Below are 21,113 nucleotides of genomic sequence, written 5' to 3' on the forward strand. Positions count from 1 at the left end.
ATAACACCACCCAGTGACTCAGGAAAATCAGTTGTATTCCAAAGCACAAGGCAGGAGCATCATGTAGAGCCCTAATCAGGCGAGAAGAACACACATGCACACGCTTCCGTACAAGGAGGAAGAAGTTAGTAAGTAGAAGGATCCTCAAATCAGGCGAGTCAGGGTGGGATCCCTGTGGATCCTGTGGACTTAGGAGAAATACAGTTATCAACGGTAAGTTCTTACCATAACGTATATTTCGCCGGCAGGGTCCACAGGTTATCCACAGGATAACAATGGATTTCCCAAAGCAATTGAGTGGTGGGGACGCTCCTGATTGGACAGGAGAACCCTTCGCCCCCGAATTCAACGTCATGAGAGGCAAAAGTATCCAAGGCATAATGTCTAATGAATGTGTTAATGGAAGACCATGTGGCTGCCTTACATATCTGTTCTGCTGAGGCACCACGCTGTGCTGCCCATGAAGAACCTACCTTATGAGTAGAGTGAGCAGAGACATTAGCCGACACAGGGAGATCAGCTTGAGAATATGTTTCTGAAATAGTAATTCGAAGCCATCTTGCCAGCGTCTGTTTACTAGCAGGCCATCCTCTTGTGAAATCCGTAGAGAATGAAGAGAGAATCAGTCTTTCTGATGGCACTGGTACGATCCACGTAGATCCTTAATGCCCGGACTATGTCCAGCGATGCATCTCTTGCAGAAAGTCCCGGTACCTGAAAAGCTGTGACTACAATTTCTTCATTAAAGGTGGAATTTAGATACCACCTTGGGAAGATACCCAGATCTAGTTCTGAGAACTGCTCTATCTGCATAAAAAAAAAAAAAAAAAATCAGAAATGGGGAATGACATGACAGCGCCCCTAAATCTGATACTTTTCTAGCTGATGCCATAGGTCAGTAGAAAGAGCACTTTAGCTGTCAACCATTTAAGATCCACTTTATTAAGTGGTTCAAATGGGGCAACTTGAAGGACTTTCAGGACTAAACATAAGTCCCACGGCACTGTAGGCGGAACAAACAGAGGTTGAATGCACAGCATTCCCTGGAAAAAAGTACGCACATCCTGTAAATTGGAACCATACAGTCAATGCAGATACTTGCACTCTCAAGGAAGCCACCGTCAAACCTTTAACCATTCCTGCCTGAAGGAATGCTAAGACCCTGGAAACTCTGAAAGATTTAGGGTCCACCTTTCCCTCACTGCACCAATGAATATAGGACTGCCATATTTGGTGATAAATACGAGCTGAGGAAGTTTCCTTGCTCTGAGCATTGTTTGAATTACCTGTTGTGAGAATCCTCTTGACTTCAGGATAGAGGTTTCAAGAGCCACGCCGTCAAAGACAGTCGATCTGGATGTCTGTGATAACAAGGACCCTGCGTCAGTAGGTCTGGACGTTGAGGGAGCAGAAATGGAGCATCCATCTACATTCTCTGCAGATCCGTATACCAATACCTTCTGGGCCAAGCCGGAGCTATTAGTATCATGCTTGCTTAATTTTTCTCACCACCCTGGGTAATATGTGTTTCCTCCGATCACCCTAAGCCAGATGAAAGTCCCATCTCACCGACAAGGCGTCCACAAAGATTGCTCTGGGATCCTTTGTTCTTGACCCGTATGCGGGTACTTTGTTGTTCAGACGGGATGCCATGAGATCTATCTTTGGCAACCCCCATTTGTCTACTAGAGTCTGGAAGACCTCCGGGTGTAGAGCCCATTCGCTTGCTTGAATGGTGTGTCGACTGAGAAAGTCCGCTTTCCAGTTTAGGACTCCCCGGAACGAACACTGCGGACAAGGCTGGATGATGAAGTTCTGCCCACTTCAGTATGTGACTTATCTCCTGCATTGCTTTTTGGCTGCGAGTTCCTCCCTGATGGTTGAGGTACGCTACTACCGTCGCATTGTCCGAGCCGATCTGGACTAGTTTTCCTTGAAGAATGTCCTCTGCCTGAATCCGTGCCATGTATATGGCCCGAAGTTCCAACACATTTATTGGCAGGCAACTTTCTTCTTTGGTCCATTGCCCCTGGAACCACAATCTTCCAGACACTGCTCCCCAGCCCTGAAGACTGGCTTCTGTTGTCAGAATCTCCCAATCTGATATCCAAAAGGGTCTCCCCTTGTCTCGATGGGATGTCTGTAGCCACCAGGCTAATGACCTTCTTACTTTTACCGAAAGTACCATAGTCTGTTTCTTTATCGTCTGATGTAATCCATTCCATTTGGCAAGAATCAGATGCTGCAGAAGTCTTGAGTGAAATTGTGCATACTCCACCATGTCGAATGTTGACACCATCAAACCCATCACTCGCATTGCTGCATGAATGGATACTGTTTGACTGTGTAGCAAGTCCTGAATCCTTGACTATCTTGTTCCGAGGTAAAATTACTTTCTGCAGACCTGAATCCAGTACAGCCCTTAAGTGAGTCATCCGTTGTGACGGAACTAGCGTCGATTTTGCCCAATTTATGAGCCACCCATGTCTCTGCAGACATGTTATTGTCTGTTGAAGATGACATAGGAGCAATTCCTGTGACTGTGCCAGGATTAAAAGATCGTCGCGGTATGGGAAAATTTTTATCTCCTGCTGGCGGAGATAAGCTGCCATAAACATCATAATCTTGGTAAATACTCTGGGGGCTGTGGCCAACCCAAAGGGTAGAGCCTGTAAGTGAAAATGCTGTTGGAGGATAGCGAACCTGAAATAACACTGATCGGACAGTGCTATAGGAACATGTATATCCAGGGATACCATATAATCTCCTGGCTCCATGGCCAAGATTATAGAATGTAACGTCTCCATGTGAAACAGTTACCCAAATGTATTTGTTCTGCATTTTGAGATTGAGAATGGGCCGAAATGACCCATTTGGCTTCTGAACCAGAAATAGGTTGGAGTAAAAACCCTGTCCTCGTTGTGCAGGGGGAACTGGAATAATTACTCCTGACTGAACCAATTTCAGAACGGTTTCTTGCAAAGCCCTGGCCTTCGTCTCTACCCGAGACGGGCTGGTACAGAAAAACCTTTGAGCAGGATGCTTCTTGAAGGGAAAAGCATAACCTAGAGATACCGCTTCCTGCGCTCAGGCATCAGTTGTAGATTGCTGCCAGATCTGTGCAAACTGAAGAAGTCGGCTCCCTAACCTGGGGTCCCCCAGGTGGAGGCCCGCACCATCAGGCTGATGGCTTATCTTCTGATTTTGAAGCCGGCCCTCTGTTAGCCCAATGCTTTCTAGTCTTACCAGACTTGTTGTATTGGGGTTTGCGATCACTTTTTCCCATAACTTTTCCTTGAGACCGAAAGGGCCAGAAAACCAGAACTTTAGGTTTGTAGTTTTATGTGGAAGGAAAAACTTGACCTTTTTGGAGTCTGCTTCCGACTCCAGAATATCTGTCAATTCTTTACCAAAGAGAATATTTCCAGAAAAAGGCAAAGATTCCAAAACCTTCTAGGATTCTGAATCAGCTTTCCACGTACGTAACCAAACTGCTCTGCGAGCAGCTATTGTTGAAGCCGATGCCCTGGAGGCAATAGTACCCATATCCAAAGCTGCTTCTTCCAAGAACATTGCAGCCTGTTTTATATGAGCTATATGGAAATTTTACTCTCTATGGCCCTCATTCCGAGTTGATCGCTCGCTAGTTGCTTTTAGCACCAGTGCACACGCTAGGCCGCTGCCCTCTGGGAGTGTATCTTAGCTTAGCAGAATTGCTAACGAAAGGTTAGCAGTTCTGCTATTAAATATTTCCCTGCCGTTTGAGTAGCTCTAGACCTACTCCTACATTGTGATCACTGCAGACTGTTTGGTTCCTGGTTTGACGTCACAAACACGCCCTGCGTTCAGCCAGCCACTCCCCCTTTTCCCAAGCCACTCCTGCGTTTTCGTCTGGCACGCCTGCGTTTTTTAGCACACTCCTGGAAAACGCTCAGTTACCACCCAGAAACACCCACTTCCTGTCAATCACTCACCGATCAGCAGAGCGACTGAAAAGAGTCGCTCGGCCCGGTGTAAAATTGCATAGTTTTGTGTGAAAGTACTTAGCGCGTGCGCCCTGCGGCCCATACGCATGCGCAGAACTGCCGGTTTTTAGCCTGATCGCAATTCTGCTAAAAACAGCAGCGAGCGATCAACTCGGAATGAGGGCCTATATGCTATTGAAAAATCCCCCTCCAATGCATCAGCCCAGGCAGCCACTGCCTTTGCCATCCAAGCTGAAGCCATGGCTGGCCTTATGACTGCCCCAGACAGGAAAAATATGTTTTTTTTAGAAACCCACCCACCCTCCTATCCGTGACATCATTCAATGATGTTGACGGCAAAGGCAATATAGATTTTCGCACTAATCGAATCACATGCACATCTACTTTAGGAGCCACCTCTCTTTTTAAACAATCCCCAGCTGGAAGAGGATAATTGGAATCCCATTTTTTTGTAATTCTAAATTTCTTATTGGGCGTAGCCCAAACCTCTTCCATGATTTCCGTCAGCTGATCTGACCCAGGAAACTCACTCTTAACCATTTAAACACAGGTTTAACACAGGCTCTGCTGAATCCTCTAAGGATAGAATGGCTTTCATTGCTCTAATTAACTCAGCTATATCCACTGAGCGGAGACCTTCTTCATCCTCTTCGTATGCCGAAGCAGAATTAATTAAGGATTCATCGGAAGATGAAATCTCATGTGTAGCCTGTGAAGGTGAAGATTTACTTACCATTGGTTTATCAGCTTGTTTCATTTGAGAAGCTGCTGGCAGAAACGATATACTGTAGGTAGGGAGCTGCATGTAAGAGTTAATAGTGTAACCCATTCTGGTACAGAAGCTGTAGGAATTATCCGTTCAGCTATACTGGACAAGGTCTGTGCAAATATATCCCAAGGTGGATCCATCTGTACCTGACGTTCTGCAGGGATCTGCCTTGTATTTTGCTGAAAACTAAAACAATTTGCACACAAACCATCCTGTACCAGATCCCGAGAGGATAATACAGTTTTGCAAGACAAACACCTTTGCCGCTCTTAGACATGATAATTAGCACTTTCACAGTGTACTACACAATTTGTGACTGTAATCACTTTAAACCTTCTAAAGTGACATACAATCTGACCCTACCCATGCACCAGCATTGAGGATCAGAAAAAAAAAAACCCAACAACTGACAATATAGTAAAGTCAGCAATCACACTAGCAGTCAGTCACGTTATACATTAGCAATATGAGCACATCAACAACTACAAACTAATTTTTAAGTATGTAGGAGAACATATTACTGATCAAGTTTAAAACAGATCTAACTTATTCAGACGCAATGCGAAAGAAACAGTAAATGTACATAGATTCATATGCAATAGGCACTTATCTAACTATTCGCACTCAAAAAGGTAGATAGAGATTTAGTGCTGTATAGCCCGTACTCAGTAGAGTGGGATACAGGGAGACTCACCTCGCTTCCAGGATCGATCAATACGTTAGCGAACGCCGAGTGGATCCAGACGCTACTAGTGTACACTGCTGCTCCATGAACCTATAGTAAAACACACCGGTCACACAGCCACCTATGCTGCGACCGGGTCCCTTCGTGCACAGCATCTGGGACGGAAGCGAGGAAACAGTTCATGGCGGGAGACTCGAAGGAAACTGGTCATGAACCGGGGGGGAGTGGCGACCAGGAGAGCGTCTGACTCCCCCTGCTGACATCAACCCTAGGGATCGCGGCCTCATGCTATTCCTGAAGCCTATGATTCCTACGGCCTAGCGCTGGTGCATCCGTGGTGGCAGCCGAGTCTCCTCCCAAAACAGTGCAGCTGTGCCCGTATTCCATCTAGCTAAGCGGAACCAATGTCTTACCTTCTCCCCGTGCTCCGGCCACAGCCTGGCAACGTCTGCTGGACCTGCTAGTATATCTGACACAGACGCCCGCTGAAACAGCACTGTTCTCGTGGGTAAGCGTTGTCGCGAGCCGGTGGAAAGTTGTTTGAGCGACTAAGCGTATAAGACACTGTTTAGAAAGAGCACTCAAAAAAACCTAGTAAGACTATAAAAATAAAATAAGAAAGCTTGGGCTGCTAAAAAAAACAGCAGCCCTCTGACCATGGTCCGGCTCCTGCCGCACCAAACAAAAAACTGATTTGCCTGAGCCAGTGGGCGGGGATATATGGACATGCCCATTGCATCCTGGGAGACCAGAAAGCTTTGATCGATTGGTGCCAATCCGCTGTCGCTCCATCATATCCTATTGTTATCCTGTGGATAACTTGTGGACCCTGCTGGAGAAATGTAAAACCTGTGTCCTGTATTCCGTCCTGTTTCATCATACTTCCCAACACAATATTGTGCTCACCAATGTCACACAAGTCTTTCACATGTGCAGAGCATAAAAGGAGGTTTACACCAATGGAGCCAATGTGGGATGCTAGTTTTTCAAAAGTTTTATTGCATTAATTTATTTTTAAATCACCTGGCACAGGTTCTCTGCTGCTTTTCTAAGTCAGAAATGTAATTACATTGTAAACCAAATATCTGCACAGGACTTCTATAGTATAGGAAAGCCTCAGGAAGTAGGGTAAAACCAAACCAAACCAAACCCAAGATTCTGATGTATAATATTTTGTGTAAATGGTTTCATATTGCAATAAAAAATTATGCAAATGAAGTCATCAGGACAATTATTACCTGTTAAGCTTTTCATTTTGCGAGTGTGCTCCATCGTCTGATGAGCCCACAGGCAGCAGCATGACATTCTTTCCGGTGGCCTCCTGGAAGGTGAGAGTCACAGGAATGCTTCCACCCTCTCTGGTTAAATCAGGTTCAACATTAAAAACTGCAGAGAAGAAAGTATACAGTATGTAATCTAACACATTGAATCTATGGGCTGAAAATAGATCATTGACGAAAGCAAAGCTACAGAACCCATCAAATGTAGGATACAGTTGTGATGTCACTGGAGGTATTTGGTAATTGATCTTTCCTCCATCCTGCTAACAAGGTACCATCATGATGGTAGGCAACATATTGGAGTTAAAGTAAAAATATTCCATAAAACTAGATAAGACAAATCAGTCCAACTGACTGGACCTACTGGTGGTCCTGTCGCACTAGAAGTGAGCACATGACCTCAAAAGCAGGGCTGCTGGAAAGATACATCGTAAAACGCTCTCTTCCCAGTCTGAATGCCCCTTCCCTAGGTGTTGTGCCTTCACCGACACCCACCCAGATGTATATTATACCCCCTTCGCACAGAGGCTCAGACCTGGAAAATGCCTCGGCAATCAGAGTCCTAGCTTGGTTTAAAGGGTCTGTCGGGTTGTGTGCCCCATAGTCAGCAGTGTGAAAGTACAACTCAGGTCACACTAAAAGCAAGAGATATGATCTCCAAAGGCCAGCATAGGGAAAACCCGGCAATAACCTGGGACCAGACTGCAGTGTGAACACGGCTTGAAACAGTGTTCAATAACCCTCGTTGGACCTGGGTTTTTAGTCTGAAATGGGTATTACTTTGTGTAAAGCAAGTGTGGGTGTGTGTGAACTCAGGAAAGGGGATGGAAGGGGGTGGAGGCACACAAAAGGAGGAGAAAATTCCATCTCAGTGCTGCCTATGATAATGGTGGCTCTTGTACCTTTGTTTCTCTGATCAGCTGGGAGTGTGGTCCTGTACTTGGACATCACAGCTGCACAATCCCAGCCTTCTACTGACAGAGGAGCAGCAACATCACCACCACAGCACAAGGTAAAATGTGTGCTTGAGTGAATTCAAATAAACATCTACCCCTCTTCCGCACTGCCAGACAAAAGAGGAAAGATGTGCATTTCATTTACATTTTTGACTGGTGCTCAGTGTGGGAACACTGCAGGGGAAAATTAAAACCCTTAGTGTAGGACAGTATATTACTTATTCTGTACTGTAGGTGCCAATGACATGTATGTGCTCTAGGCATCTGACTAAGATCATCATTGGCCACGGTGAATGGATTATTTCTTACCAGTTTTCATGGCTTTCCTTCCAGCAAGGTAATGAGGATGGTTGAAGTCGGACACCCAAGGCTTTCCTCCATGACCCATTGTCACTTTAAACTTGTTAGGACTACCCAAAGATTCAAATTGCTTTGTCAAGTAATCTTCCACCTTAAATTTAAGAAATACAGTATATTTAGATTTGGAAAAAATAAAATACAATACAGTACCAAAGCAATGGAACAAAAAAAATTAAATAAATAAAATAATTGATAATATTGAATTAGTCTGGAACCGGGAAGGGGGGAAGAAAGAGAAAAAAAATATATAACTGCAACAGAAAAAATTTAATTTTAGCTTCATCACATTAATATTGAAAATATAGACAATGTACACCAAGTGAAGAATTTTAAATATGTTTGTCTTTTTTAAATATCCAACACATTTTACAGGAAATCAAGCAGCATTATATTGTCACTGTAGATACAGAAAGGATTGGACATTTTAGCACCCAACATAACTAAGAACAGCCAGCCTCAATAACCCATTTCGAGGACTAGGATTAGGTTGATCTAGAAGTTGTGCGATTGCCAGTGTGGGATCAGGTAGAACTTCTGGATTAAGATTTACAGCATTAAGCAAGATACCAAATATCTAATGCTGTAAATAAAAAAAATACAATATTTAAGTTAACATTTTTTTATAAAAACAATTGTGTTGCAACAAAGTGGGCCAGCCTCATGGTACTTGTCTGCATAAAATGTTTTAATATAAAATAATAATTTAGGCACATAAATATAGTACTATAGTATACTGTCAGAACGCAATAGTATACTTTGCTGTAGAAATGAAAATAGATTTTTGGATTTATAAACTTACTACTGAGAGATCACAGCTACCTGTCATCCAATTAATATTAAGGCATCAGCTGATAACTTGCTACAGATGCTCTTTCTATAATGGCTGTGAAGGTCTTGACTGAAGCTCTACTGGAGAACAATATACAGCCATCTCACCTTATCATAAGACTGTGCTTAAATTACTCTAAAAACATTTACCAGTAAAAATTTACTTCATTAATTCAAAAACATTTACAAGCTCATCGTATTGAGCAGCCAAAACGGTCTTGGGCCAGCTGATTAGAAGAGGCGTTCTTGATGCATTGGCCATGAAGCAGCAGGATAGGGGTCACAGTCACAATGCACAGAATAAACGGGTTCACTACGATATGCCGGCGGTCGGGCTCCCGGCAACCAGCATACCGGCGCCGGGAGCCCGACCGCCGGCTTACCGACAGTGTGGCGAGCGCAAATGAGCCCCTTGCGGGCTCGCTGCGCTCGCCACGGACACGGTGGCGCGCCACACTATTTTATTCTCCCTCCAGGGGGGTCGTGGACCCCCACGAGGGAGAATAAGTGTCGGTATGCCGGCTGTCGGGCTCCCGGCGCCGGTATGCTGGTCGCCGGGAGCCCGACCGCCGGCATACTGAAGACCACCCGAATAAACGCTGCTAAATGACAAGCTGGCCGGCAGCACATAGACAAAGCCATCTGCATGATCTCTGGACAAGTGATGGGCAAAACTCCCACAAAATCACAAAGACAGCCCCAACCAGTCATGTTGCATATCTATAACCAATCCAATCAACTTCAGTTTGAACTTTAAAGTGGCAAAGTGAGTGTTTAGGGCATTATTGGCATGCCATGTTCAGACCACCTTGTCCTACAATTAATGAACACAGGTGCCGTGCGTGCTGCTAGCATTGCTTACACCACAAATTAAATATTCACTTTCCTCGTAAATGTAACTAAAATCATTTACTAGTTACAACTGGGGATGAAACATTCCTACCTGTTTCTTCACTTCCTCTGGATCCATGTCTGGCACTAATCTTATGGAGAATTTGCCTATGACTTTTCTAGGGATAACGGTTTTGGCTCCTCCAGCAGAGAAGGCTCCCTCAATACCATGAAGAGAGAGAGATGGGTATCGCCACCTGTTCATCAATATTTTATCCTGCAAAGCAGAAAAGTATACACGGATTAAATCATACACAAATAATCTCCAACGTTCTTCGTTTCCATAGCAGCCCAGTACCTTTGTGTCATGTAGGAGTCTGCTAGCACCGATATCTTTGGCAAAGTCCTCAAGATCAAAGTCAATAGCATCATAAATCGCTTTCTCTTCATTTGCAAGTGGGGCCACAGCTTCGTTTATTCCAGGAATGAGGATTTTTCCTTTTTTGTTTATTAAACTACCTTGGGGAACAAACAAACAAGACAATTCTAAATTTATCATTGAACAAACCAAGCCATTTTTTTTTTTTATCAGAGCAAACTATTACATGTAATGTACTTCTAAAGCTTAATTTACAAGAGGGAGCCATTTTAAGGGGTGAATGGAAATACTACATATATCCTTATTATGTAACCTAGGCCCCTTATGAACTGTGCACCAACCCTCCTTGGGGACACTAATTCCCAGTGTAATGAGTGTGCTGATAAACAATATTTAGATGTTCAGTGTCCCAGTACGACTAATAAATCAATAGAGAATGCACTTTTACAGCACTGACAAAGGCAAATGTCACATCACACTATATATATTTTTTTTTTATTACACATAATTATAGTAGTTGTATCTCATGCTTACCCATTAGAAAAATGAGATCAGTCATTGCCTCATGAACAGAACCTCCATATACACCCGAGTGAAGATCTTTACTGCTGCATTCAACCTAAAAGAGCAAATTCATTTATAGATGTATGGCACAGTTAATAAACAAGATACAATAATAAAATGCCTCCTATAATTCAGGAGGTTTTAACACCATAATTACTATCCTGCAATGGGACTGCACTGAGGCGCTTTCCTCTCCTCTGGTTCTCGCCAGTATTGAGCCTCATGTAACAGAAAGCCCCCATCCCCCCCATTAAGTTACTGAGTGGTATACCCCAAGTGTGCAGCGCATTCTGGTCATACAGCTGCTTCTTTGAGCTGGCTGCAGTCCTCAAACTATCACAGATCACTAAATGAGAAGGCATGACTGAAATTGGAGGAAATTTCCTTTTTCCGCCAACACTGGGAGAACTGCAGTTTCATTATACACCCTTGTGCTTAATGTTTCTGTTTAACACTCCTATCCTATTGAAGGGATGATGTAACAAACTTATGCCCATTTTGAAGCTGTTTTCCATTTTGTATTCTGGCTGCTGACAAGAGAACAAACGAACACTTTATGCAATTCCAGTTTAATTGCTTACACTAACTTATACTCCATACTCCCTTTGATGGCACCTTACCCGGGTTTTCTATAGCTGCCCTATATTGTCTTGAACTGTAAGTGCTGTTTTCTGGTTTGCTCATTTGATTATGTACTGTGTAATGGGCGCTGCGGATCCCTTGTGGTAACATATAAAAGAATAATAATATAAAAAATGCTAAATCTTGCACTTGGGTCTCAAAAAATGCAAAAGTTAAATATAGTATTAATTGCACTATGCTGGAAACTACCGAGTAGGAAAGGGATCTAGGAGTCACTATTTCAGGTGACTTAAAGGCAGGTAAGCAATGTAACAAAGCAATGAGAAAGGCTAGTCAGATGCTTGGCTGCATTGGGAGAGGAATCAGCAGCAGAAAGAAAGAGGTAATAATGCCACTGTAAGTGGAAGTAGTACGGCCTCATCTAGACTGTGTTCAATTCTGGAGGCCATATCTTTAGATGGATATTAATTCATTGGAGACTGTACAAAGAAGGGCAACTAAAATGGTGCATGGCCTACATCACAAAACATACCCAGAAAGACTAAGAAATCTCAATATGTATAGTATAGAGCAGAGACGGGAAAGGGGGGGGGGGGGGGGGGACATGATAAAACCCTTGATATATTTGAAAGTTTCTAACAAAGTCCAGGAGGGAGACATTCTTCAAATGAAGAGAAGTATTAAAAACACGAGGACATGCACTTGAACTGGAGGTAGGTTCAGGGGAAATTTGAGGAACAATTACTTCACAGAAAGGGCCAAGTGGTTCTTATCTGCCGTCACATTCTGTTTCCAGGTTTCTATGCAGTACACTTCCAAGCCCTCTCTCTACTATAGTAGCCTAATCCACATTAGTGAGTATCTATGACTATGCAGATTAGTTTTATCAGAATTTCTTTGCTATCTGCCCTAACACAAAAAACAACAACCACAAACATAACAGATTTACTGGTCTTTTTGTACCAAAAAAAAAAAAAAAGTCCTGATTCTACCACATTGTGGATTCATAATATATAAAAAGGATAGCAACAACAATTACCTCAATGAAAAAATAGCAGATACCACGTAAGCCATAGGTGATGCAAGGCTTGTTTTTCCCAAGCCAGTAGTTGTCCGAAATACAAACATAGTCCACATCTTTGAAAAAAGTATCTTTTTTGGCAAAAATCAAGTCGTCTAAACCTTCTGACCCAGACTCCTCCATTCCTTCAAAGCAGAACTTTAGGTTGACAGGAAGTTCCTTGAAATAAACAGAGCAAGCCATTACTATAATGTACATTTTTTATACAAACACTGTTGTATTAGCACCAATTCATCAGAGTAAGTATGTGCTTTAAGCACTCAGAAGAATGGCCATGGTTGGCAGGCATGTGTAGAGGAAGAGTGTGTTTACAGTTATGTTAGGGTTATAAAAAAAAAAAAAAAAAAAAAAAAAAAAAAGGGATTGAACTTAAAGCACTCAGACATGTCTCCATAAACACCATTGAGAAGATACACAATAATGAACAGCATGAGGACAGTGTCTAGGATGAAGAATGCTTAGATTTGACAAAGTTTAATGCCATTTCTCTTCAGTGATTTGTGACTAGCCTGATGTTGCCAGTCCTAGAACATTTATGGCGCAGTGGCATTAGACCTGTTTCAGGCCTCAAGCGGTTCCATTGCTGATAAAGAAGATTCACAATGAGACTTTTAGAGAAGCTATAGAAATACAGGGCAGAGACAAATAAAGGATTCTCCAAATGCAAAAGCAGAGAGTCTGCTAGAAATTATAACACCCTGTGTAGAAGCGAGACTATCCAGGTCATATTAGTCAACACCTTTATGCATGACGTGATCAGTAACTGCATCACATGGTGCTATTGGAAATGGCCATTCAGATTTTAATTAGATCTGGCAGTGCATTGTTGTGCACATTTGATTGAAAACAGACCAGTTGGCCAATTGGATTGTACTATGCATAATGGTCTTTATGAAATGGGGCTCACCGTCTAGTTCTGGCCACATATGCTGTAAAATCAGGGGTGGGGAAACTTTTTTCTACCAAGGGCCATTTGGATATTTATGCTTCCAGACCCTTGCCCTCTGCCTGGCTGCCCGCTCCTCAGAACTATGGGAGAGACATCATGACATCTCTCCCTTAGCGCTGCACAGGCACACACGCACACTGCCAGAGCCGGAAGCCGGAGCTCAGGAGTGAGCGGGCGCCCACTAGTAACAAAATCTCAGTGGGCGCCCAGCATCTACCTTGGTTAGGCGAGCCTGGGAGGGCCGGATCAAGTGGCTTTGCGGGCCTTATATGGCCCGCGGGCCTGAGGTTCCCCACCCCTGCTGTAAATGGACACAACTGGCCCAATAGCATACTCATAATCTAGATGTTTAAGATTCATCAAAATTATTACCCCTATATGCCCGATGTGTGGTCATACTGTGACCGGTACATCCAGTGTGACCAAAACAAACAACAAGCTACCCAACTGTCCCAATTTTGATGGGAAAATCCTTATTTGCAGACCTCAAAAAGGCCAAAACGTAAACGAAAGCTGGGTAGGATTTGTCTCTAAAGTTGGCCTTCTTAGACAGACCAGGGCGAGTTATGCCCAGATCAGGGGCAGGGTTTATTCTGCCCTGAATCTGTATATCTAAAAAGTGGGAACTATGTAACATGGGGCTAAATTCTGAGGCGGGAGTAAAGTAAAAAAGAGCAAGTACTGTAACTGTGCACCTGGGGCCAATGTAAAATGTATAGAGAGATTTAGATTTAAGGGGGGTGTATGCATCCTCATATCTCAACTGCAGTGTCAAAATAAGGCTACCCAGTAATAGTGGGTCACATGCAAAGGCAGCCTGCATGTACTTTCACCCCTTGCATTACAACATGGGGCCAAATGCAGACCTGATCGCCAGCAGGTGATTTTTGTACTGCTGCGAACAGATAGTCGCCGCCTACAGGGGGAGTGTATTTTAGCTGTGCAAGTGTGCGAACAAATGTGCGGCTAATTGTGGTAAAGTTCAATTGTGGGACTGTGCAGTCAGTCTGTTGCTATCTTTTCACCCATCTGCTATCCGGTCTATTGCAAACAGGAACGGATCACACAGGAAATGCAACTACTATTGTGACCCTTTACTATTTTAAACTTCCTCATTGTTTTTATGCTGTTTTTTAGGCTTTATTAAATAATATTAATTTATTACTCAATCCTTCTACTATATTAATTTACATTCATGTTAGCGCTGCTATTGTGGGTTTTTTGTTTGTAATTTATCTTTGGGTGTGACTACCCCAAGTATTTAGCAGCAGCATTAGAGAGACAGCACCTACAAGCGCCTGATCTTCCATCTTTTTGGTAATTTTCTCTTGCATGTGTAGCAGAGCTGTACAAACAGATCTTGTGCAGTCTCTGCGCAGCTCAGGACTTACTCAGCCGCTGCGATCACTTCAGCCTGTCCGGGACCGGAATTTACGTCAGCAACCCTCCCTGCAAACACATGGACACGCCGGCTTTATTCAAAACACTCACAAATGTCTACTTCCTGTCAATCTCCTTGCGAATGCCCGTGCGACTGGATCCTTCGCACAAACCCATCGCTGAGTGGCAATCCGCTTTGTACTCGTGCGACGCTCCTGCGCATTGCGGTGCATGCTCAGTTTAGACCTGATCGCCCCCATGGTTTGTCCAGGTGCACAGTGGCTTACTCTTTCTTGCGTTAGTCCCAGCTCAGAATCCGGCCCATTGAACCTGTTGCTTGACAAGAGCAATCTGCATATCCTTTCGTCTAAAGCACACTTGTGTTTTACCTGCTTGGTTTGCTGATATGCTTCAATGCAGTTAAGCCATGCAAGAACGGGACCTTTGTCATCTGTTGAGCCTCTCCCGTACATTTTACCTAAAACAAAGACAGGTCAATGATCTATGATTACGTTAATTCAGTCACATTAATCTGTAGTAGCAATAACTGCATAACAGACTAGTTAAGCCTTTATCTTGGAGATATGTAATTTGAAGTGTCAGCATTTAGCATGCAACTAAATTGCTCACAAGAGTCATCTTTGTGGGTTAAATTGCTACATCGACAGTTTTTGTTGCCTACATAACTAAAGCTTACATAGGCCAAATTAGTCTGCCCATACTTGCTACTACTAATTTAAAACCATGTCATATTCAGAATCGGTTTGGATTGTCACCTAGCAAAAAGGAAAACACTGGCAGATAATCCCTCTTGGTTAGGTTACAAATGACTAATTCGTATCAGCACCTGGGCCACAGAATCAGTACACCGTGCCCTTCCATTCAATATGCATGGATGAATTGGTGATGCACATGGGAGGGGAGGGACTGCCACATAATGCAAGAAATTGCACAAAATGTATTTTAGGTATTGTAGATAAATTGTGCCTGGTTAACAAAATCTCCAAGACCCCTATTTACAAGTACAGCCAAAGTGTAACAGTGCTGGCAACTTGATTGTATTGTGTGTGGACAACATTTGTTAAAAGGAAAAGATGTACTAAAGCCATAGAAAGTGATAAAGTAGAGCGAGAAACTACCAATCAGCTCCTGTCATTTTTCAAACGCAACCTGTAAAATGGCAGTTAGGAGCAGATTGGCTGGTACTTATTCTCTATCCACTATATCACTACATATCCCCCTAAATCTTTTATTGTTACATAATTGCATTATTAGCATATATACGTAACATGGACTTACAATGTGGCTGCATGCAGTTTGAAATGCCAGTAAACCTTTTGGTCTGTCATTTCCTACAGAGTTAAGGCTACATTTTAATGGCTGGCTAGTAAAATATCAGCTACTTGGCCACTTTGGCAGCTAAAATAGCATTCATCAACTCCGAAAGCCGCATGTAGCAAATGACCATAAGTGTACATTGTATGTAGTTCTTGAATGCGCAAAGGCTGAGGAGGAACCGCTACCAGCTAACCGGAATCACGCAATACACACATGGGCATTCTGTCAGGAAGAGAATACGATTTCTGAGCAGGCAGCAATAATTGGAAAAGAAGAAAATAGACTTCAGAATTTACAGTGCAAAGATCTATACAGTCTATCACTGTTAATCAGTAAGCCAATAAATCTGCTACTTGTTAGTATCTCAAGATAAAGTTATATAGCTTCAATAGTCCATTGGCCATGGACACATATCAAAGTGCACATTATATAGCTAGCATTTAGCTGTGCTGTAAAATAGTTGAATGTACTAGAAAGGACCAGTCCCATCACCTAACAAGGGACAACTTCAGATTAATGGGTATAATCGCCTAAGAGACAACATGGTTTGAAGATCACGATGGCATTTATTAAGATAAAAGCACCAGGAAACCTCTACTCTTTTAGCCACAAGACAGCTGAAGTTAAAGAAATTAATGCTGACCATCCACATTAAAATGATGACTATTGTCAGTTCCCTGTATGAGAGATTATAGAAGTAATCCAATACTTCTACAAAAAACAGGAAGCCTGCCTCAGAACATAGAACAAAATAAACTTGTAACATACACGCTTCAGTCTTTTCCATTATGTGTGATAGATTACATAAACATCGCACTCTATGGAGGGGGGGGGGGGGGGGCATGGGCGATATTCAAATGGCCCCCGTTATTGCGCCCAGTACAGTCTGGTTTAGGGAGAGACAGACATTTAGGGCCGGATTGAAATGCTATTTACTGCACATCTTAGAAGGCTGAAGCTGCAGACACTGAATAGTTGTTGTAGTCATACTTACTGGAAATACCCTGGTAGCTGTCCAGCAACCTCCAACAACTACTAACGCATTTTACAGTCATACGTCTCCCAACATCATTATTTTAGTAGGCAACACCTTACAATTCTACAAAGAGAAAAAAGGGGCTAATTTTCTAGTTATTATTGTAGGAGTAAAAAGGGTTTCCAGAAGGATTTCCACAATGTAATGAAGTCTTTTACCTTCGGAGGTTAGGGAGTACCTTTTCTTTAACCCTTCTCACTGTCTCAGTGAGGTCAGATTCCCTTCCCAATCTGACTGTGTGGTATAATCCTACTAAGAAAACGGACTATAGTTATGTACAACGGACACCCGAAAAGTAATAGGGCTTTGCACGTCTTGTCCTTTCCTTATGAGAGCTATATGCAAGCCTAATGAAACCTGATTAATGAACTTTAAAACAAGAGCACTCAGTATCTTTACTGATATACTAAAACTATTTAAACTAAAATGAGATCTTCTAATGCTGACCCAGCAAATTACAGCAGAACCTTCTGTTCATATTAAGAAATCACTGGCCGAGTTTTCTTACAAGTGGCAGACAGACTACTTGAGGAAATGAAATTTAACAGATACTAAGCTTCCCTTTGTGTGTCACTACACAATCATTCTGAATGAGCTTCTTGTACTTTTGTTTTGAAAATATATGCACGGGGCCATGTTTAGAGTTGGAGTAGATCCGGCTAGAACCTTGGCAAAACCCATGTTGCTCTGGGGGGAGGAATTAAAATGTGTGGCCGGTCGGTCACAGATCAGTCGATTATCGGACATCAGAGTAGCAGGTAGTAAGATGCCAGAGTTATGGTAGCTGCGTACGCGATTGCAGCGACTGGCTGAGACACGCATAGGAAACAGTTGCGACACACCTGCATTTACTGCTCCTACTTCCTATAACTGCCCCTAAATGATCCCAGGCTGCCACTTTGCAAATAAATCCTCTCTGTGGCAGCCATTGCGGCACACGCACAGTGTGAAAGACATCAGGATTTTATTTATTGTTCAATAATGTTGCAGAAGGCATAGTCCGCTTTCTATATACAAGCCCTTACCAAGCTTAAATCATTTACAGGGACTCTATCCTAGAATTTATTCAACATCTCCAGTTATTGCTGCAGGCAATTGTGTTTTAATTTCCATTGCAAAAAGCAAAATAAAAATCAGTGAACAGTATATATTCCGCAGAACCAGAACTGGAGGATAAGTGTTACAATTTCATATGGGGCAGCAAATTGCTGCTTAATTGCCCATGTGGTCACCCATGAACATAGAACTATTGTTTCAAGAGCATAGATAGAGTCGGCGTTGTAAAGCCATAAATTCAACTGGCATAAAGCGGTTGTGACCTTACTGATCATAACTCCTCGGGTGAAGACTAAGGGGTCTAGTCATGACGCAGTGAAAAGTGCGGAGAAGTGAGCCAGTGGAGAAGTTACCAATGGCAACTAATCAGCTGCTACGTACAATTTTATAGAATGCATTTTATAAATGTTACCTCAACACTCACTGGTTGCCATGGGCAACTTCTCCACACTTTTCACTGCTTCATGAATAGACCCCTAAGGCATTCATTCACTTGTTCTATGGGGTAATGCCGTTTGCATTTGAATGCCTTAACTTTGTAATATATAAATATATAATTTTATGAACTGGCATGGTATATTAACCGAAAGCTCAGTAACGTGATTGGACACATTAAATCACATGACCGTGCATTATTTCCCAATGACCGCACACCTCCAAGCGTAACCACACACCTGAACTACTTCCAACTGTCACACTAACATCTGAAAACAAATCCAACTGCAACCAACAGCATCACCCACAGACAATACTTACTGACAGCAGCGCATTCCCGCCTAACAGCCATACACATTTGAAAAAAAAAATGTAAAGAAAAAGGAAATGTATATATTTTTTTTTTTTAGGAAACAGCACTCTGAGGACTTCCAGCCAAATGTAGATAAAAGGTGTCAAGTCATAACTTTTGCAAACAGTTTACGGATACTGTAATGGATTTTGCTGAAGAACATTTATCTAAACTTCCCTTGAGAAGTTTGCAGACCCTTAACTATGTGTTTAGTAATATACAGTAGGCGGAGAATGTGTTACATACGCAGTCCGACTTACAGTAGTGTGTATATATATATATATATATATATATATATATATATATATATATATTTAGTATTAGTCTTTTTTTTTTTTGGGAGGGGGGGGGGGGGGGTAAGATTTAGTCAGTGGGTCTCATTTTAGTCCTGAAATAAACTTTAGTCGACGAATACTTTTAGCCAAAGTTTTCGTTAACAAAATTAACACTGCACAAACACTAGTATTACAGACCCACAAGCTTTTGCCAAATCATAATAGCACCTGCAAGAATATTTACTACAGAATTGATATTAATATGGTACTAAGCGTCTTGTGCTTACCATCTCGCTCTTCCAAGACAAAGGGTTCGCTGTCCCAACCATCCTCCAGGGCTGCCGGCTGCACATCCAAATGCCCATAAACACAAACCGTCTTCTTACCAGGATCGGAACCCAATTTGCCCAAAATAATAGGAGGAAGAGGGATTTCTGAGCCATCTGGGAGCTACAAGTGTAACCACATTTTCATATAAAAGGTTATGTTCATAATTCTATTTTTTTAGATGTACAAAGATTTTCAGTTTCTTTGCTTACAATATCGAACAGTTCATATGCGATACCCAAATTCTATTTCGCTTCGGACCCACAGCATACACTCAGCTGATTGCCAAGCTAAGTAAGGGAAACATCTACTTCATATATACTTGAGGAAACATGGAGCTTGATTAAAAGATGTACGTTAATCTGTTGATTAACGCACCTCTCTGATGTTTTGGGGTCTGCCCTTGTGCATGTGCAGAACGGGTCCAGCGATACCGCTCGCAGTTCCCCCCCCCCAAGCCTCTGCCTGTCCATTTGGGGCAGCGTTCCTCTGCAGCGTTCCCAGAAATGAGGGGCGTGTTGCCCCTGTTTTCTGGGAGGGGAGAACCAGGTGCCTGCGTGTCATCACACAGACTCAATTGCCTCGCAGCCCTCACTTCCTTCTATCACTTGAGATAGCTGGAGTTTACTCAGCTGGCTTTAAGTGAAACATCACAGCCGATGGTCGCGATGTTGGATCCCAGCTTGTGACATCGGTCTCTTCTACTGAGAAGTCTCCTGCATGTCCCTCCTGGAGATCAGAAGAAAATACAATACTGCTTGCATGCAGCATTACATTTTTCGTCCATCTATGAATCAGACCCATTGTACCAGGCCAATATGCATGCTGATGTCTCATTAGTAGAAGAGATGGCAGAGTGACTTATGCAGTAGCAGAATATCCATAAAATACTACAAAGCATGACAACAGAAAAATTACAAATGAAATGTAAATTGCAAAAAAAAAAAAAAAAAAAAAGAAAAATGTACAAAAGTAAGAAGTTAAAAGGTAGAACAAATGCGACATTATTTAATGGTCTGCTTTCTTTAATACCTCTTTTAGACCAAATTTAGCGAGTCGCACCCGGGAGCCTGACACGGGAGCTTCCTGGGCGCGATCCGCCTTAGGCCCCTCAGCGCCACTGTTTACAACCTGGCATATTGCCAGATTGGTGACGTCAGCGGTGCCAGCGCTTGGCGATCACATGATCTCCAAGTGCCGCCAGTCCATACACTGAGAACAGGAAACGCATTGAACCAGCTTTCCGTTTACACAGCACAGATTGACGGTTTGAACCCATGACCAACCCTGCAAGCTACCAGAGTTGGAACACTCGACCCGGATTATTCCAACTGGGCCCATTTACACCGAACAGCAACACGGGTTATGCACGCTCATGTGCAATAACCAGTGTTAGAAGCTGGCAGTGTCAAAGGGGTATAAGTTATTCTCTAATAAGCTATTTCAACAGGAATGCAGATAAAACAATTGGTAAAGGCAAATTAGACTCCCAAAACCCACCCTCAATCCTATGTCTGTCCTGGAGCACTAAATATCTGGTCCTGTCCTACACTGGGATAGCATAGACCTCATTTGGAAATAAACTCTAAAAGCCTTATGCAGGGTACCTGTTCCCGGGAGTACTCTGCATTCTTCACCTGTGGCTCCTTTTCCTCCATTTGGTA

General features: G+C 42.8%; 1 protein-coding gene across 1 annotated transcript in view; it reads right to left on the reverse strand.

Moving 5' to 3' along the window:
• Positions 1–21,113, reverse strand: part of CNDP2 (carnosine dipeptidase 2) — a 36,639-nt gene that overhangs the window by 8,605 nt on the left and 6,921 nt on the right. Inside the window, exons 3-10 of the mRNA XM_063923368.1 lie at positions 19,410–19,572; positions 15,020–15,108; positions 12,260–12,460; positions 10,609–10,693; positions 10,054–10,214; positions 9,808–9,972; positions 7,986–8,127; positions 6,679–6,826 (exon numbers count right to left, since the gene is read on the reverse strand). Of these exons, the coding sequence (XP_063779438.1) occupies positions 6,679–6,826; positions 7,986–8,127; positions 9,808–9,972; positions 10,054–10,214; positions 10,609–10,693; positions 12,260–12,460; positions 15,020–15,108; positions 19,410–19,572 (1,154 nt within the window). The remainder of the gene's footprint in view (positions 1–6,678; positions 6,827–7,985; positions 8,128–9,807; positions 9,973–10,053; positions 10,215–10,608; positions 10,694–12,259; positions 12,461–15,019; positions 15,109–19,409; positions 19,573–21,113) is intronic.

The sequence above is a fragment of the Pseudophryne corroboree genome, chromosome 5 (genome assembly GCF_028390025.1).
Source record: "Pseudophryne corroboree isolate aPseCor3 chromosome 5, aPseCor3.hap2, whole genome shotgun sequence".
In the NCBI taxonomy this organism is placed as follows: domain Eukaryota; kingdom Metazoa; phylum Chordata; class Amphibia; order Anura; family Myobatrachidae; genus Pseudophryne; species Pseudophryne corroboree.